Source organism: Camelus ferus, chromosome 15 (assembly GCF_009834535.1).
Source record: "Camelus ferus isolate YT-003-E chromosome 15, BCGSAC_Cfer_1.0, whole genome shotgun sequence".
NCBI classification, from domain to species: Eukaryota; Metazoa; Chordata; class Mammalia; order Artiodactyla; family Camelidae; genus Camelus; species Camelus ferus.
Window position 1 is genome coordinate 31,141,681 of NC_045710.1, and position 14,520 is coordinate 31,156,200.

Consider the following 14,520-nt stretch of genomic DNA (forward strand, 5'->3'; position numbering starts at 1 on the left):
AGCATAATGTCTCTGAGATTCATCCATGTTGTAGCACGTATCAGAATTTTCTTCCTTTATAAGGCTGAATCATATTTAATTGTATGTGTATACCACATTTTGTTTATCCAGTAATCCACTGATGGACATTTGGGTCATTCCCACCCTTTGGCTGTTGTGAATAATGCTGCTGTGAGCATTGCTGTGCAAGTATCTGTGTGAGTGCCTGATTTCAGTACACCCAGAAGTGGACTTGCTGGATGTTTTGAGGACTCACTATGCTGTTTTCCACAGTGTCAGCTGTATTACTTTACATTCCCACCAGCAAGGTCCAGGGGTTCGAATTTCTCTATATCCTTACCAACACTTGTTATTTTCTGGAATTTGTTTGTTTTTATTTTTGTTTTTTATCATAGCTATCCTAATGGGTGTGAAGTGGTATGTCACTGTGGTTTTGATTTGCATTTCTCTAATGATTAGTGATACTGGCTATCTTTTCATATGTTTATTGGCCATGTATGTATCTTTAAATAGAGAAATGTCTATTTGAGTCCTTTGCCTATTTTTAAATTGAATTGTTTGTTGTTGCTGAGTTTAGGTTTACATTTGATACACACACGCATGTGGTAATGGTGGTGGGGTACAGTGGTCAGGGGTGTGCTTTCAGAAGCAACAGCTATGGCAGGTATGGATCTAAATACCAGCTCTCCAATTTACTAGTTATATAAATCTGTGCCTCAGAGTTCTAATCCACAACGTGGCCATCATAACATCTTCTAGGAGGTGGTGTTGTTTAAGAGTAAATAAGCTGGACAGTCCCCTAGCAAGGTCCATGGGTGAGTCTGTTTCCTTCTCCTTCACCTGATTGTTGCATTGTTGCTGCTGCGATGATGATTATTTTTGCTTTATTTGGGACACACAGCAAAATTGGATCTAAACATGGCATTGTTGGGCCCAATTGTTTATAGATTATTTGAACTGGATTATTATTAGTTCAAACAAAAGTTTCACTGCCACTATTGTTTGTAACACTTAAATATCACTAGACGAAAGCACTGGAGTAAGTAAGGCTATAATTTTGAATTTTTTTCTTAGAAGATTACTGAGTTTTTTCCCTTAAACTATAGTGTTATTCCTTGAAAATAAATTTCAGTATAATAGGGCGGTGATTATTTTGAGTCTTTTTTTGAAAGGTGTTTTTTGTTTCTTTAGGACATTTTCTATTGTTCTTGTTTTGGATCTTTCAAAACCGAATGACCTTTGGCCCACCATGGAAAATCTGTTGCAAGCCACAAAACTTCATGTAGATAAAATGATGATGAAACTGGGGAAGACAAATTCTAAAGCAGCTTCGGAAATGAGACAGAAGATGTGGAGTAATATGCAGAAGGACCATCCGGTGAGTTGCTGCTGGGGTTATTCCTGGAATTCTTAGCCCCGTACGCAGTTAAAGATAACATCACAAACAACTTCTTTGGATTTTTACGCATGAGCTGAAATTCACTTGATGTAGATGAACCTGTTCACTGGAAAATTATAGCAATTTAATAAAACCTCAGTAAGAGCAAAACAAGGAAAAGATTTCTTATGTCTTCTTGTTAGACATCTGCTGTGATTGTTATGGCATATTACACCAGTCAAAAGGAATAGAGTTTTAAAGTAGGAGTTTGATACTGATTTTATAATCTCTGTAAAATGAAGATAAAAAACCAGATTGTACAAATGTCACCTGGCAAAGACTAGATGAAGCTACAATTTTAAGCAAGGAGTGGAGTTTTAGCCTTCACCGTCACTCTGTACTTAACATTCATTTAGTGTCTGTCACATAATATCTTTTTCTCAGCTGACACTTAATTAAATTATAAAATTGCAATATGGTAACATAAGTCCTTTATATACAGTCATAAATGTCATCTTCTAGAAAACTAAGAGCAGTATTTTATATTGCCTAGAGTTTATATGAATGTGTTTTACAAAGGTGACATCAGAACAAAACTGATAGTTTATGGTTCCCATATATGCAGTATAAATGTTACTGTAACAATGGTTAATACAAAATAATAAAAAAAATTTTAAACAGAAAGATGACATGTTACATAAGAAAATAAAAGGGCAGAACATGAAAAATATTTATCACAGTAATTTGGGGAATTGTCATTTCTAGTTTTATACTTGAGAAGTATAGCTTAGTTAAGTGAAAGTTAAATACCGGAACAGCTTCTGTGTCAAGCAAACAATGTCAACATCTATGAAAAGATTTGAAATGATGTATTTGTGGAAGTAAGTAGAAATTGCTGAATATGTAATAAAAACAATTAATTTTAATAAATCAATGAAATATGTTTGTTAACAGGATCGTGAACTGATTGACCCATTTCCAATTCCTCTGGTCATAATTGGAAGTAAATACGACATTTTCCAGGTAAGCTCTTCCACTTCTCGTTGAGTGTGTTGTACACGCACGCCTCAGCTTTATAGGTGAGGAACAGAAGTAATGATGAAATGAGAGGAGTGATTCTGGAAGGGAGAGACCAAGGAGTCACACATCTTAAAGAGGATTTTGGAAAAGAGAATAGAGTTGGGAAAGACAAAATAGGTCAAGAACAGTAAACACAGTGGGGGAATAAGGCAGTAGAATGGGGATACGGTAGAAGATTTGGAAACTGAATCGTTAACCCTGCCACTGAGGGAGAGACTTACACCCCAGCTTTTAAACTGAAGGAAGTAGAAAACTGGTTTCTTCTTATCTTTGCTTGTCAGAGAATCCTTAGGGTATTCCACACTATCAAATGTGTGCTTATATCTAAATTCTGTTGAGCTAAGTGTTTAAACAAGGGCAAGTCTGATAGTCGCAGCTCTGTCGCTCCGCCCCCTGCAGAGACAGACACCAAGGTAGTGGAATCCTGCCCCTCAAGGTATGTGCCCAAAAACAAACAAATAAGAAAATCTATTTCTTTAATAATTTCACCTTCCTACTGCAGATACTCATTCTCTCAACTTGTTTTTTTCTTTTTAATATCATGTTTCTTCAGGATTTTGACTCTGAGAAGAGAAAGGTCATATGCAAGACACTTCGATTTGTTGCACATTATTATGGAGCATCATTAATGGTTTGTACTTTTCCTGTCCTTTGGGCTTGAATGGACAGTAACAGATTTGGGCAGGTTAGCAACTTGATGCACAGTCGTGAGTACCAGTGCTTTTACTAATGCCTGTCATCCCCTCCTTTCCTTTCCGTTGCCCCCAACCCCCTTGTTACAGAGTGACTGTAGTATGTGTAGAGAACACAGTCTGCTAGATGGCCTTCTTAGTTTCCCCTTAAGAATCAGAATCTGTATTCTCGTGAAAGAAAAAGAAAAAATCTTTTAAAAGTACGTTCCTTTTTAAACTTAAAAAACATGCTGTTTGTTGTAGAGGTCAGAAATATGAACTCAGGAGTCCTGCTGGCCTGGGTTCAAAACTCAGGGCAACCATTTACTAGATGTGTGATCTCAGACAACTCCTCAATCTCATTAAGCCTCAGCCTCCTCCAGGTAAAATGGACAAAAACAGTGCCTTCCTTGTAGGGTGGTTGTGAGGACTGATAGAGGGTGTACAAGAGGAAGCTTAGCACAGGGCCTGACACACAGTATTGTTCAGCAAATGTTGGTTATTATAATTACTGCTAGCCTTATCTTCCACAGCAGGGTAATTTTGCTGGATATCTTTTAATGCAATAAAATATAAAAACATTTTCGTTAAAAAAAAAAAATACTTTCTTCCCATTTGAATGGTCTCTTTTCCCCTCTAAATCAAAGTGCTCAGAGGAAACTGGAGACAACATGGCCTAGGCCCCAGCCTTCACAGCTGGTATGTTAGAACTAAAAGTAATAAATACGATCTATGTTTAAAATTTGTTATACTTTTCAGAATACTCCAAATACATTTTATGATGTATTTTCTTAAAAATCATCCCCTCTTACGTTTGTACTGTATCTGCTTATGTATTAAGTTGACAGAGTACTTTGGAAATATTCTTTATTATTTTGAAAAGGTAAGGGGAATTTAAAGTAAATGACTCATCCAGGGGACAGGAGCAAAGACTGTGGACCTTGTAGTTTCTGATTTTGGCCACTAGATAAGGCCCCACATTTACTTCTTGTTAATTAACTGAGGGAACTCCCTATCTTTCTTTAGAAACAGATCGCATTTGATGATCAGTCAGGGCCTAATCTGGTCTTATGGGTACAAATTTGAAAGAAGTCAGGTCAACCCAGGCCACAGCAGGCCTGCCATTAACCATGGCTCAGAAGACCCTAGAAGACTGGGGACCAGGGCAGGGATTTGAGAATCCTTCATCTCAGCATCAGTAAGCCAGAGGGATGAGAGGTTGGCGCTATACCTAAGAGCACTTCTGAGCTACCAAGAGAACCACAAAGCTTTTCTAGCTCCCCAAACCATGAAGAGAGCAGCCGAAGTTCTCACAGCCCCATCTTTCAGTTTCACCTCTGCTCTTACCCTCCAGCCCGTCCCAAGGAGAGAGCTGGGTGCTGCTGTACGAGATTCAGTGATACTTAGCAGTTTTTCCCAACACTGTAGTGGATCCTTAATCATTTAGTCAAGAATACTGATTCAGTAGTATGAGCAACCTAATCAAGTTAATAAACCAAAAATAGAAAAACACTGATAAGTAGGACCAGATTTGGTGGAGAGCCACCAGGATGGTATAGGACTTAAAATTATGATACATAAGGAAGAGTATAAAATTATAGTCTGGCATCTAGAATGCAATGAACACTTTTAAAATATTTGAAGGACTGTTCAATGGAAAAGGGAATAAATGCATTCCTTGCTCTCTGAGTCGAGAACAAGGAATCAGTAGAGTTTAGCTCAAATTTAAGAAATAAATTTCTAATACTACCATTATCTGAAAGTGGAGTGAGTTGCTTTTGGAGATAACGAGTTCCCAGGCCCTGAGTTTATGAGCAGAAGCTCTGCGGTTATTGGTGGAGGATGTTTTCAAGACGACTGATGCAGCAGCTGGGTAAGGTCGAATTAGAGACTTCTCATGTCCTCCCAGGCCTACAGTCCTATGAAATATATTTGTGGTTAGGTTTTTTCCCTCACCTTATAGGAAATAATACGTAATATAATAATAATAGTAAGTTGTGTTTGTAAAATTCAATTAAAGTTTTCCTGTTAAAAAATTACCTTGGGGGGATGTTATAGCTCAGTTATAGCTTAGCCTGCACGAGGTCTTGGGTTCAGTCCCCAGTACCTCCATTAAATCAATCAATGAATCAATCAATCAATCAACCAACCAACCAACCAACCAACCAACCAACCAACCTAATTACCTCTCCCCAACAAAAACAAAACAGAACAAAAATTATCTCACTATAAGCATTAAAATTGTTTCAATTTTTAAAAATAAATGTATCATATCTTATATATTCACATGAATGTCCTCCTTGGAATACTTCCCCTGGGAGCTTATTCTTAATCCAGAATGAATCTTATCCTGAAAATTGATCTCTCTGCCTTGTAATTAATTTTATTTTGGTTCAAGATTGTTTTTCCAATTTTGATATATCTTAGTCATTCTGATTTGGTTGAGTGACTTTTCATATTTCCAGAAAACAAATGTAGCCTTAAAAGATTTGAAAGGTAACCACAATGTCTCGGTTTTCACCTGATTTCTCAGCTTAATAATTAGTACCCACCCTGTTTCATTCTCTAAAACGTTCTGGTTATGGTCACCCTGGTTACAGACCACCACTGGGATATTCAGTAGCTTATTTTGCAGGTTCCAAAGGCAAGAAGAAAAGTTTAAAGATTGTTTTAGTGAGTATCAATATTGTTGGACTAGTCAGTCTGCAAGTTCCACATTAACTGCTTTGAAGGCAGCAGTATGCCCTTGAATGGAAAAGTTATTTATGAAGCATACCACCTATTTTTTAACCAACCAGACTGCATTTTGGCAATGAGGAGGATCCATATGTGGGAGTAGCTGAAATGATTACTGTATAAACACAGATCCATTCAATATCATGTACTCATAAAGTTTGAAGAGTGAGTTAAAACAAATTTATCAAAATTTCTTTCTTTTCCTTTATTCAGGTTTTGTTGTACCTATTCAAACACAAGTATTTGCTGGGCAAATAAATAGTAATTCTCTCTGCAATCTGTACTTGTTCACAGCCATATTTATTTTACCTGTTTCACTGATTTGAAAGCAGAGCAAATAATTTATTCTCCTGATTTTTTTTCTTTTTAGTTTACCAGTAAATCAGAAGCTCTGTTACTAAAAATACGTGGAGTTATTAACCAGTTGGCATTTGGCATTGACAAAAGGTACTGTTAAAGTATTTTAAAATATCTTTTTATTTTATTATTTTTTTGGCCAGTATTTTCATCTGGTTATTGTTCTCGCCAGGCTTTTGTTTCTTGACCAGGAAAGTACCCCAGATGGCTGTTCTTAGAGAAATAATTTCATACTATCTCTTGCTTCTTACATTGTTTAAATATTTCTCAAATTGTACAACTAAAATGTTAAAAATACTTAGACTAGAATAAAATAATGATACTGCTATACTTGTTTCCCTGATTTCTCTTACTTTTCTTTCATTTTAGCAGCTTTCCCTCTTTATTACCACTTTCTTATATTGATTAGAAATGGAATTTCTAATTTTAGTATGTATTTTTCTTAACCCTGCTACTTTTGGGGGGTTTGATTTAAAGTCATTTGGGTCTGTCACTTTTTTTCCTATAAAACCTTTACTAATGCTATACTTTAATTTTTGAAATCACTTACATTAATGTTCACTTACTCATTTGGGGCAGTGCTCTCACCAATAGCTAGACATAAAACTTGGTTCTTGTATTTACAGTAGAGAGTGACAAGATACTCGATTGCTAAACTAAATTAGATTCTTTTTTCTTCTTATCCATGTAGCAAATCAATATGTGTGGATCAGAATAAGCCACTGTTTATCACAGCAGGATTGGATTCTTTAAGTCATATAGGTTGGTGAACTTATTAAGCTTGTTCAGTCTTTTTCTAATTGCTTATTGATTTTATCCTACTCCCTGTTCGCTTCATCTCCAACATACCACCATTTCTGGTTTCATTACCATTGCTGCTGTTTCTTATATATTTACTTGTATACACAGTATTCATTGCAAAATGCACCACATTGACATATTTATGATGGAAGAGATGTAAGATGAAAAATGTACATGTATTTTCTTTCCCCCACTGATTTCCAGGTACTTTTAAATTTTAGCTCCTTGAGTTTAAAAGAAAACCAGAAGCATAGAGTGGTCAAGAAATTTAAAGCTATATATTATGGGCAATGATGAAAAATGTAAGAAATTCAAATGATGGAATAAACCAAAAAGAACACAGTTGTATTAACTAGCTATGCCTTAACTTTGGAGTATGAGAAGAGCTTGCCTCAGCTAATGGGATGTGCTTCCTAAATTTATAGATGCCCTAGGCTCACGAAGCAAAAGGAATTTTAAGTTTATATAGTAAAGCTCCTTACCTTCCCATAGAAGCTGTTTTCATTGTGGACATTTTCAGGCCTAGCAACTCTTTATACTCCGGGGTTGGCATAGTTTGGTTTTAACATGCTGATAGTAGTTTTTGTTTTTATTTCCCATCCCTCATTACTCTTACAAGCTAAAGTTGACTTGACTTCAAATGTGGAGATCTTTGTCATGAGATTATAGACTGAATTGGAATGAAAAGAATAGAGCTGTTAATGAATAGTTATAAAGACTGAGTTTTATAATTATTATTAGTACCAACTTAATTTCATTAGCAGTAAGAATCACTGTATGTACTGATAGGTAGTGCTGATGGAAATCTTTTGCCCATGTAAGTAGTTGGAGATCAAAAAAAAGGTTGAAAATGATTGAATTTTAAAAATCATGGAGCTTGGACCTCATCAAAATGAAAAACTTTTGCTCTTAAAAGCCCATGTGAAAAGGATAAAAAGATGCTATAATCTGGGAGAAAGTATCTTCAAACTACATATTTGACAAAGGACTAGTATATGGAACTTAACAGTTTGAAAAAATCCAGTTAGAAAATATGCAAAAGACATGGGCAGACATTTCACTAAAAAATATATACAAAGGGCAAATAAGCCCATGGAAAGATACTTAATATGATCTTCTAGTATTTTCCATTATATTTAGTAATGCCATATTATCCTCCAAATTAGCTGTCCCAGTTTGCACTCAGCAGCACAGAAGAATATGTTTCCTTACAAATTCATGAATACATGAGAATATCAAACTTCGTATTTTTGCTGAGCAGCAGTTTAAGTGTGAGGAAGGAGAATTACAGATTACTCATTACTCTGTCTCCTCTTTGGTACTAGAATTTCCCCCTGGGCCTTGCTACACTGGGTTAGATAAATTTTAATAGTGACTATATTAGGGAGAGGAGAAATGAGTGATCTAAGATTTATATTTTTATAGGTATCATTTGTTTTATTGGTAGAGTTTGTAATGTTTTATCAATGCAGCCATTTGGAGTAAAACTTTCAATTTTAGGATCTCCTCCTGTTCCTGATAATGACATTGGAAAGCTTCATGCCCATTCACCAATGGAATTGTGGAAGAAAGTGTATGGAAAGCTCTTTCCACCAAAGGTATATTTTTCTAATTCTTTTAAAGCAAGAATTTTCAGCACTATTCAGTAGTTATTGGGAAATATCCCAGTGGGCCTATTATGGTGACTTTGTTTTCTATTCACATGCTCAAAAGTCAATTAAACATTTGCTAAAAATCTATTGCATATGACACACTGTGGGGCTTAAAAAATGAGTAAGACACAGTTCTCACTCTGCTTTCAAACGGAGCTTTCTGGCTCCAAAAGGGAGAGACAACATCTGAAAGCAGAGGGAGGAGGGAGGACATGGTGGAGTTTGAAATGGCCCTCACTGGTGATGATAAAAGATCCAAAGATCAGCCCTTGCTGGTGAGCTGAGGAACGGGAAGTTGACTAGTGAGGTTGATAACAGTCATTTTTTGGCTTATGGGCATAAAGTGATTTGAAGAATTGTGATTTCAGAGTACCAACACACTAAAAGACGTCAAGGACCCTGCAAAAGACCCTCAGTATGCTGAAAGTGAAGTTGATGAAATGAGAATTCAGAAGGATCAGGTATTACCCTAAACCATTTCTTTTATTTCATCTTGAGTTTTATCACAGAAATATCCTTAGAATTCCATAAATTTTTCTCAATTTGTTTCCTTAATTTTTTCACTTAAATAGTACCTCTCTTGTACTATTTAAGTGAAAGAAGGAACTAAAAAATCACCTATCATTCTGTCATCCAGAGATGACTTAATGTTTACATATCCATTTTGGATTTTCCAGTTTATGTTAAAGATGGGTAATGAGTTTTACCTCACTGCTGGGGAGACACTTCCGTAATATCCTTTTGTTTGTGGGATTACTTAAAAGGTTTTTTAAAATTAGGACATTTAGATGTATCTATACTTTTCTTGTATCAGAAAAATTAAGGATGACCCAGTCTGAAAGCACTCAAACACAGCTGACAAAACCCAGGATCTCTCAGGAAAGTGGTTAAAAGTGGAGACTGCATTCCATATATGCCCAGGTAGCACCGTTTGTGATACACAAGTAAGAATGCAAAAGGTGGTAAATTCATCGTGATCCAGTATTTAGCTTTTCCAAGATCTCCTCTTAGTTTGATGAAAACAGACTCTGTGCATGCAGCCTGTGACCTTACATCAGTAAGCACAGTAAGCTGAGTGCCCTCATCACCTCTCAGGTGGGATTTACAGAGCTGTGCCACCTGGCCAATCACACTGTTGCAAGTGTAACCTGAATGCAACCAACCACCATGAGCAGTGACCAGGGTCTTTTTCTCAGCACTAGCCTTTCACTTTCAGGGGCCCTATAATGAATTAACAATGTTTTATTTGAACATAGTCCAGAAGACTTTTGAAAAACATGTCATGAATATTTAGAGGGCTTTTAGCTGTAGCAAAGTGAAAGGCATGTTGTAGGATCAGTAAAATGACCTCATGTAACCCTTATTATGTGTGCAGCTTGGCTCTAGAGATTAGTTGGAAATCATCTCTGAATTAATATTTAACTAGGAGTCAGTGACTAACCGCCATTGTTGATAAGAGTATCTGTATTATATAGTGGTCCCTTTTATTACATTTATACATATAGGTATTATTAAAAGTATTTCTGAGTGTCATGAGTTTTCATATTCAAATTCATCTTCCCTAACTGACCTAAAACCATACAAATTTTGAGTGAAACTGGAAAGCAGCCCACAACACCTGTATCATTCTTCACTCAACCTTTGTACCTCACTAATTACTATACTGTCTTGCCTGACATTTTTTTTAACTCACCCGAAAAATTATTTCCTAATTTTGCCTCTAAATCAGTTTCTTTGATAGTATTTTAGTAGATGAATTGCATTGAATTCAGTTTGCACATGTAGTACCATCACATAATTTTGTGCTTCTGCTTTAAAGTCACCCTTATGATTACCAGTTGATGCTCAGTTACTTCATCTCCACATCCAAAGGTTGGCATTCTAATAGCCAAAATTTTAAATTTGTATATTCTTTCATGTTCTTCCAAAATAGTTTCAGGGCCTTACATTTTTTCCAGTTGACAACTGGTACACACAGAAGCTGATTTAGGTATGAGAAAATTCTCTATAGATTAACTTTGAAAGAGCCCTCTTTCCCTCTAAACATTTAACAATAACATTTTCATTTTTAATATGGGCAAGACCGTCGATGCCAGTTTTATTAACACAACCTATAAAAGAATCTGCATTAGGTGAAAATCTGGTCTACAGCTCTTTCTTAACATTGCCTGCCTGCCCTTTTGATCTTTTAATATGATTATTGCCACATAACATTTTTCAGTGAAAATAGCATTATAGTCTTTAGATTTATCAAAATAAATCAGAACCATCCATATAAAAGAAATTTCTCACTCAGGGTTTTCCATAATTACACAAAAGTATGTCCTAACCTAGAAGCAACCTGTAAATGCTTAAAGAAGTCTATACTCTGTGCCTGTCTGCATACCTTTAACCCAATTACTTCTTGTACTTCTTAGGAGGAAAGATGACATCCTGTTTCACTGAAATATAACCCAATTGCATGGGTGGAAGGCTGGCCCTGAGCCTGTCTGAGACCAGATGTGATCCTCCTCTTGACTCCCTCCCCATCCCTAAGCCCAATTATTAGTGGCTTAAATAATCAGGAATCAAACAGAAAGATCAGGGCCCATAAGCTTTGGCAGTGAAATTAGAGCACGTCACTTCCAAGATGGGGAGTCTAACTCATGAGTTCCATTCAGTTCCTCTAATGCTTAAGCCTTTCAAAAAGACCCAAGTCATGTAGAATCATCAGGCAAGAAAGACGTGTCCATTCCTCCGCCCCTAAGAACTGCACTTAAACCATAACAGCTGTCAAAGAATCTCGCCAGAGTGGGGAGACACTGAGCCGCAGTATTCCATGATACCTTACTATAAGTCCTTCGTAGAAAAACATGTCATTTAGGGGAGTTGCCCAGAATCCCTTTTGCTCCCGGTCCCCACAGATGCATGAGGATCCTCACAGTCAGTCCTCACGGGTTTGAGGGTCAGTCTTAAGACCCCTTTCACCTTTCCTGCAGACTAAGTGTCTTTCTTCATTAACTCTCTTTGCCAGACTTCACAGGAGCACCAGAAAATACTTTCTCAGTAGTTACTTTTTTTTAAAAGCCCTCTAGTTTTAAAGGATTCTTGACTTTAAGGGAAATGAATATAGAAAGCACTTGCTGAACCCTTCTCCCTCTTTTCTACCTTTTTATTGTCAAATAAAAAAAAAAGGAAAAGGTTTGGGCAAACAATTATTTTTAAGGTCTTCTTGCTCAACCATACGTATCTATTTTGAATCCCTGTTTTCAAAAATCAACTTGTTTATAATCCCTAGGCCTATAATTCAAACACACACACACACACACACACACACACACACACACACACACACACACACACACACACACACTTGCATGTTTAGGGGGAAAGGTTCTTAGTGTTCTTAATTAAAGATGCTGTTTAGGCATTATCAGACTGTGGCCCATTTATATTTGAAAACTTTAGAGGCTTTCAAGAGGCAGGGTGGAAACCTTTCTTGGTTTTGCTTTCTCTTTTAAAATACTAACGCGGCCATGAAGATTTGCAGTGTAAAGAAAAAGTACCATCATATAATTGTGAGGTCACTTGTGCACATCCTGGAGACCTAGTGGACAGGTGAGTTCTGTACCACATGTTACTCAACTTCCCTCTGGCATGGCTGGTGCGACCAGCCCCATTCTCTGCTGTCTTTGGAAGGGAGAGTCTGCTAGCCAAGAATCTCAAAGCAATGTCCTCACCACTGCCATTGGTAAAAATAATTGAACACTTCCAATTCAAGACAAAGTTTATGGTAACTGATTACTAGCTCATAAATGAACAGTAATCTTTGAAACCATAAGCTTCTGGTAAGGTAATTGATGAACTGAGTTAACTTCTTTAGAAAAAAATAGACCAAGCTATAAAGACTTCTTTGGAATTAATACTTTAAGAATTCTTCCAAAGTCTTTATACAGTTTTGAAACTTTCAATATTTAAATTTTAATAACTTAGAGTATAGATATGAAAGAGACAATCTACAATTTTTCTGAAAATGAGAATGGAATTGTCTTTTCCTAGCAACTATGAACTTCAGTGACATTAGCCAAAGGGCAGTGATTGCCTTATCTTGCAGCGTAACCACTTTCTGCTTATCTGAAATAACATACTTTGTACAGTTACTTAGACATTGAGCAACGTGTAAGAGGCCAGGAGGCAACCCCTTAGATGATCCCTTCTGCATGTCAGTCATCTCATGCAGGATTTCCACCCCTAGTAAAATTTATCTTTGTTTTATGAATTGTAAAAGTAACATATACTCATTGTGGGGGAAAAAAAAAGACATAGAAGTATATAAAGTAGAAAATGGAAGTATCCTGCCCTCTCCCCACCTGTTTGCCGTTTTCATGTGGCACATAGGACCACTGTTGCTTTTGATGTATTTAATCAGTCTTTACTTATGGGAGATCCCTAAGTTGTTTCCAGTTGTGTGCAGCACAGTGAGTGTCCTGTTACACCCTTGTGCTCTTCTCTGCCATTATGCGTGATAAATTTCTAAAGGTACAATCACTGGATCAAAGCATATGTACGTTTTAAATATTGATACTTTGCTAACTTCAGCCAGTTTGACACAAGTTAACAGCAAACCGTTAAAGATAAGATCACTTATATATACTTGAAATATGACAAATGCATTTAGTTGAAAGTTCATATGTACTAAATAGTATATAATTCTGTCTGAAACTTTAAATTCATCTCTCCTGCTCATGCTACACAGAAACTCTGAATACTCTATATTTCTAGAAAATAAATCCTAAGTATAATCATTTATAAAACAACTGTCAAGAAGTTTTGGGAATGATAATGCTATAAAGGATACACTGTTATAAGCAAAAAATGCTAAGGCAGTTTTAAGGTGCCTGTTTAAATTTAAAATTTTTTAAAGAAATACATACTTTTGTTTTAGGAACTGGAACAGTACAAAAGAAGTTCTTCCAAGTCTTGGAAACAAACTGAGCTTGATTCTTGAACCTCATTCAACTATGGTGTGTTTATTTCCTTTTCCTCAAATACAAGTAATATTTTTTTATTAACTATTATAGTAACAAGCGAGGAAAGTTTAGATGTGTAATTTGTTAAAGGAAAAGTGGAATTTCTTATATTAGTGCAACTCCCTGGATACTTTTAAGTCTCTTAAAAGGGAAAAAAATTGTATAATTACATGTAATATATTTTTTTAAATAAAAAGAACTTTGCACTGCTTACCTGTAACATGTTTAAGTAGTGTATACCCGGTTGAGCATTGATAAGTTCCTGCTTGTTTCCAGGAATACGAAAGCAGAACAGTTAGTAGTAACAGTTGTGAGTATAAGGTTAAGCGTTTATATTAGACATGGTCCTTCTCTAAGGAGTCCTCAGCTGCATTTGGTAGGAAACTGGAAGTGGGTTCACTTTCACAGGTGTCATCTTTTTACTCTAATAGTGCAGCACAAGAAGCATCTGAAGTCCTCATTTAAAACGCACATTCCTGAGTCCCTACATCCAGAGACCCTGAATGAGTGGGTCTGGAATGGGGCTTAGTAACCTGCATTTTAAATCAGCACCTCTGGTGATTGATGTACTTATTTTGGGTAAAACTTTTTGAAGAACAGGCAAATGTAAGGAGATACTCTATCAAATAGCAGGCCAAAACTGTATGAGTTAGTAATAACCAAGATCATTTCCAAGGTGGAATAGCCTTTAAGAAGCCTTCTAACTCATATAGATTTGTGTACCTGCTATCCAGATTCAGTTAGGAGTAAGCATAATTGCTGTTATTAAACAGGAAAGTAATTTATTCTGTGTTCTTCCTTCCACTATAACATATGTTGACTCTAACATGCCACGC

The 14,520-nt window shown here is 36.2% G+C and overlaps 1 protein-coding gene across 2 annotated transcripts in view; it reads left to right on the forward strand.

The window, feature by feature from the left end:
* DYNC2LI1 (dynein cytoplasmic 2 light intermediate chain 1) overlaps positions 1-13,904 on the forward strand; it is a 28,782-nt gene extending 14,878 nt beyond the window's left edge. The window contains exons 6-14 of one of the 2 annotated variants that reach the window (XM_014560976.2): positions 1,192-1,378; positions 2,333-2,401; positions 3,012-3,089; positions 6,236-6,312; positions 6,914-6,984; positions 8,524-8,621; positions 9,044-9,136; positions 12,197-12,272; positions 13,600-13,904. In XM_014560976.2, the coding sequence (XP_014416462.2) occupies positions 1,192-1,378; positions 2,333-2,401; positions 3,012-3,089; positions 6,236-6,312; positions 6,914-6,984; positions 8,524-8,621; positions 9,044-9,136; positions 12,197-12,265 (742 nt within the window). In that variant the 3' untranslated portion in view covers positions 12,266-12,272; positions 13,600-13,904. The remainder of the gene's footprint in view (positions 1-1,191; positions 1,379-2,332; positions 2,402-3,011; positions 3,090-6,235; positions 6,313-6,913; positions 6,985-8,523; positions 8,622-9,043; positions 9,137-12,196; positions 12,273-13,599) is intronic. The other variant, XM_006186802.3, reaches the window with a different exon arrangement.
* Positions 13,905-14,520: the final 616 nt, after the last annotated feature.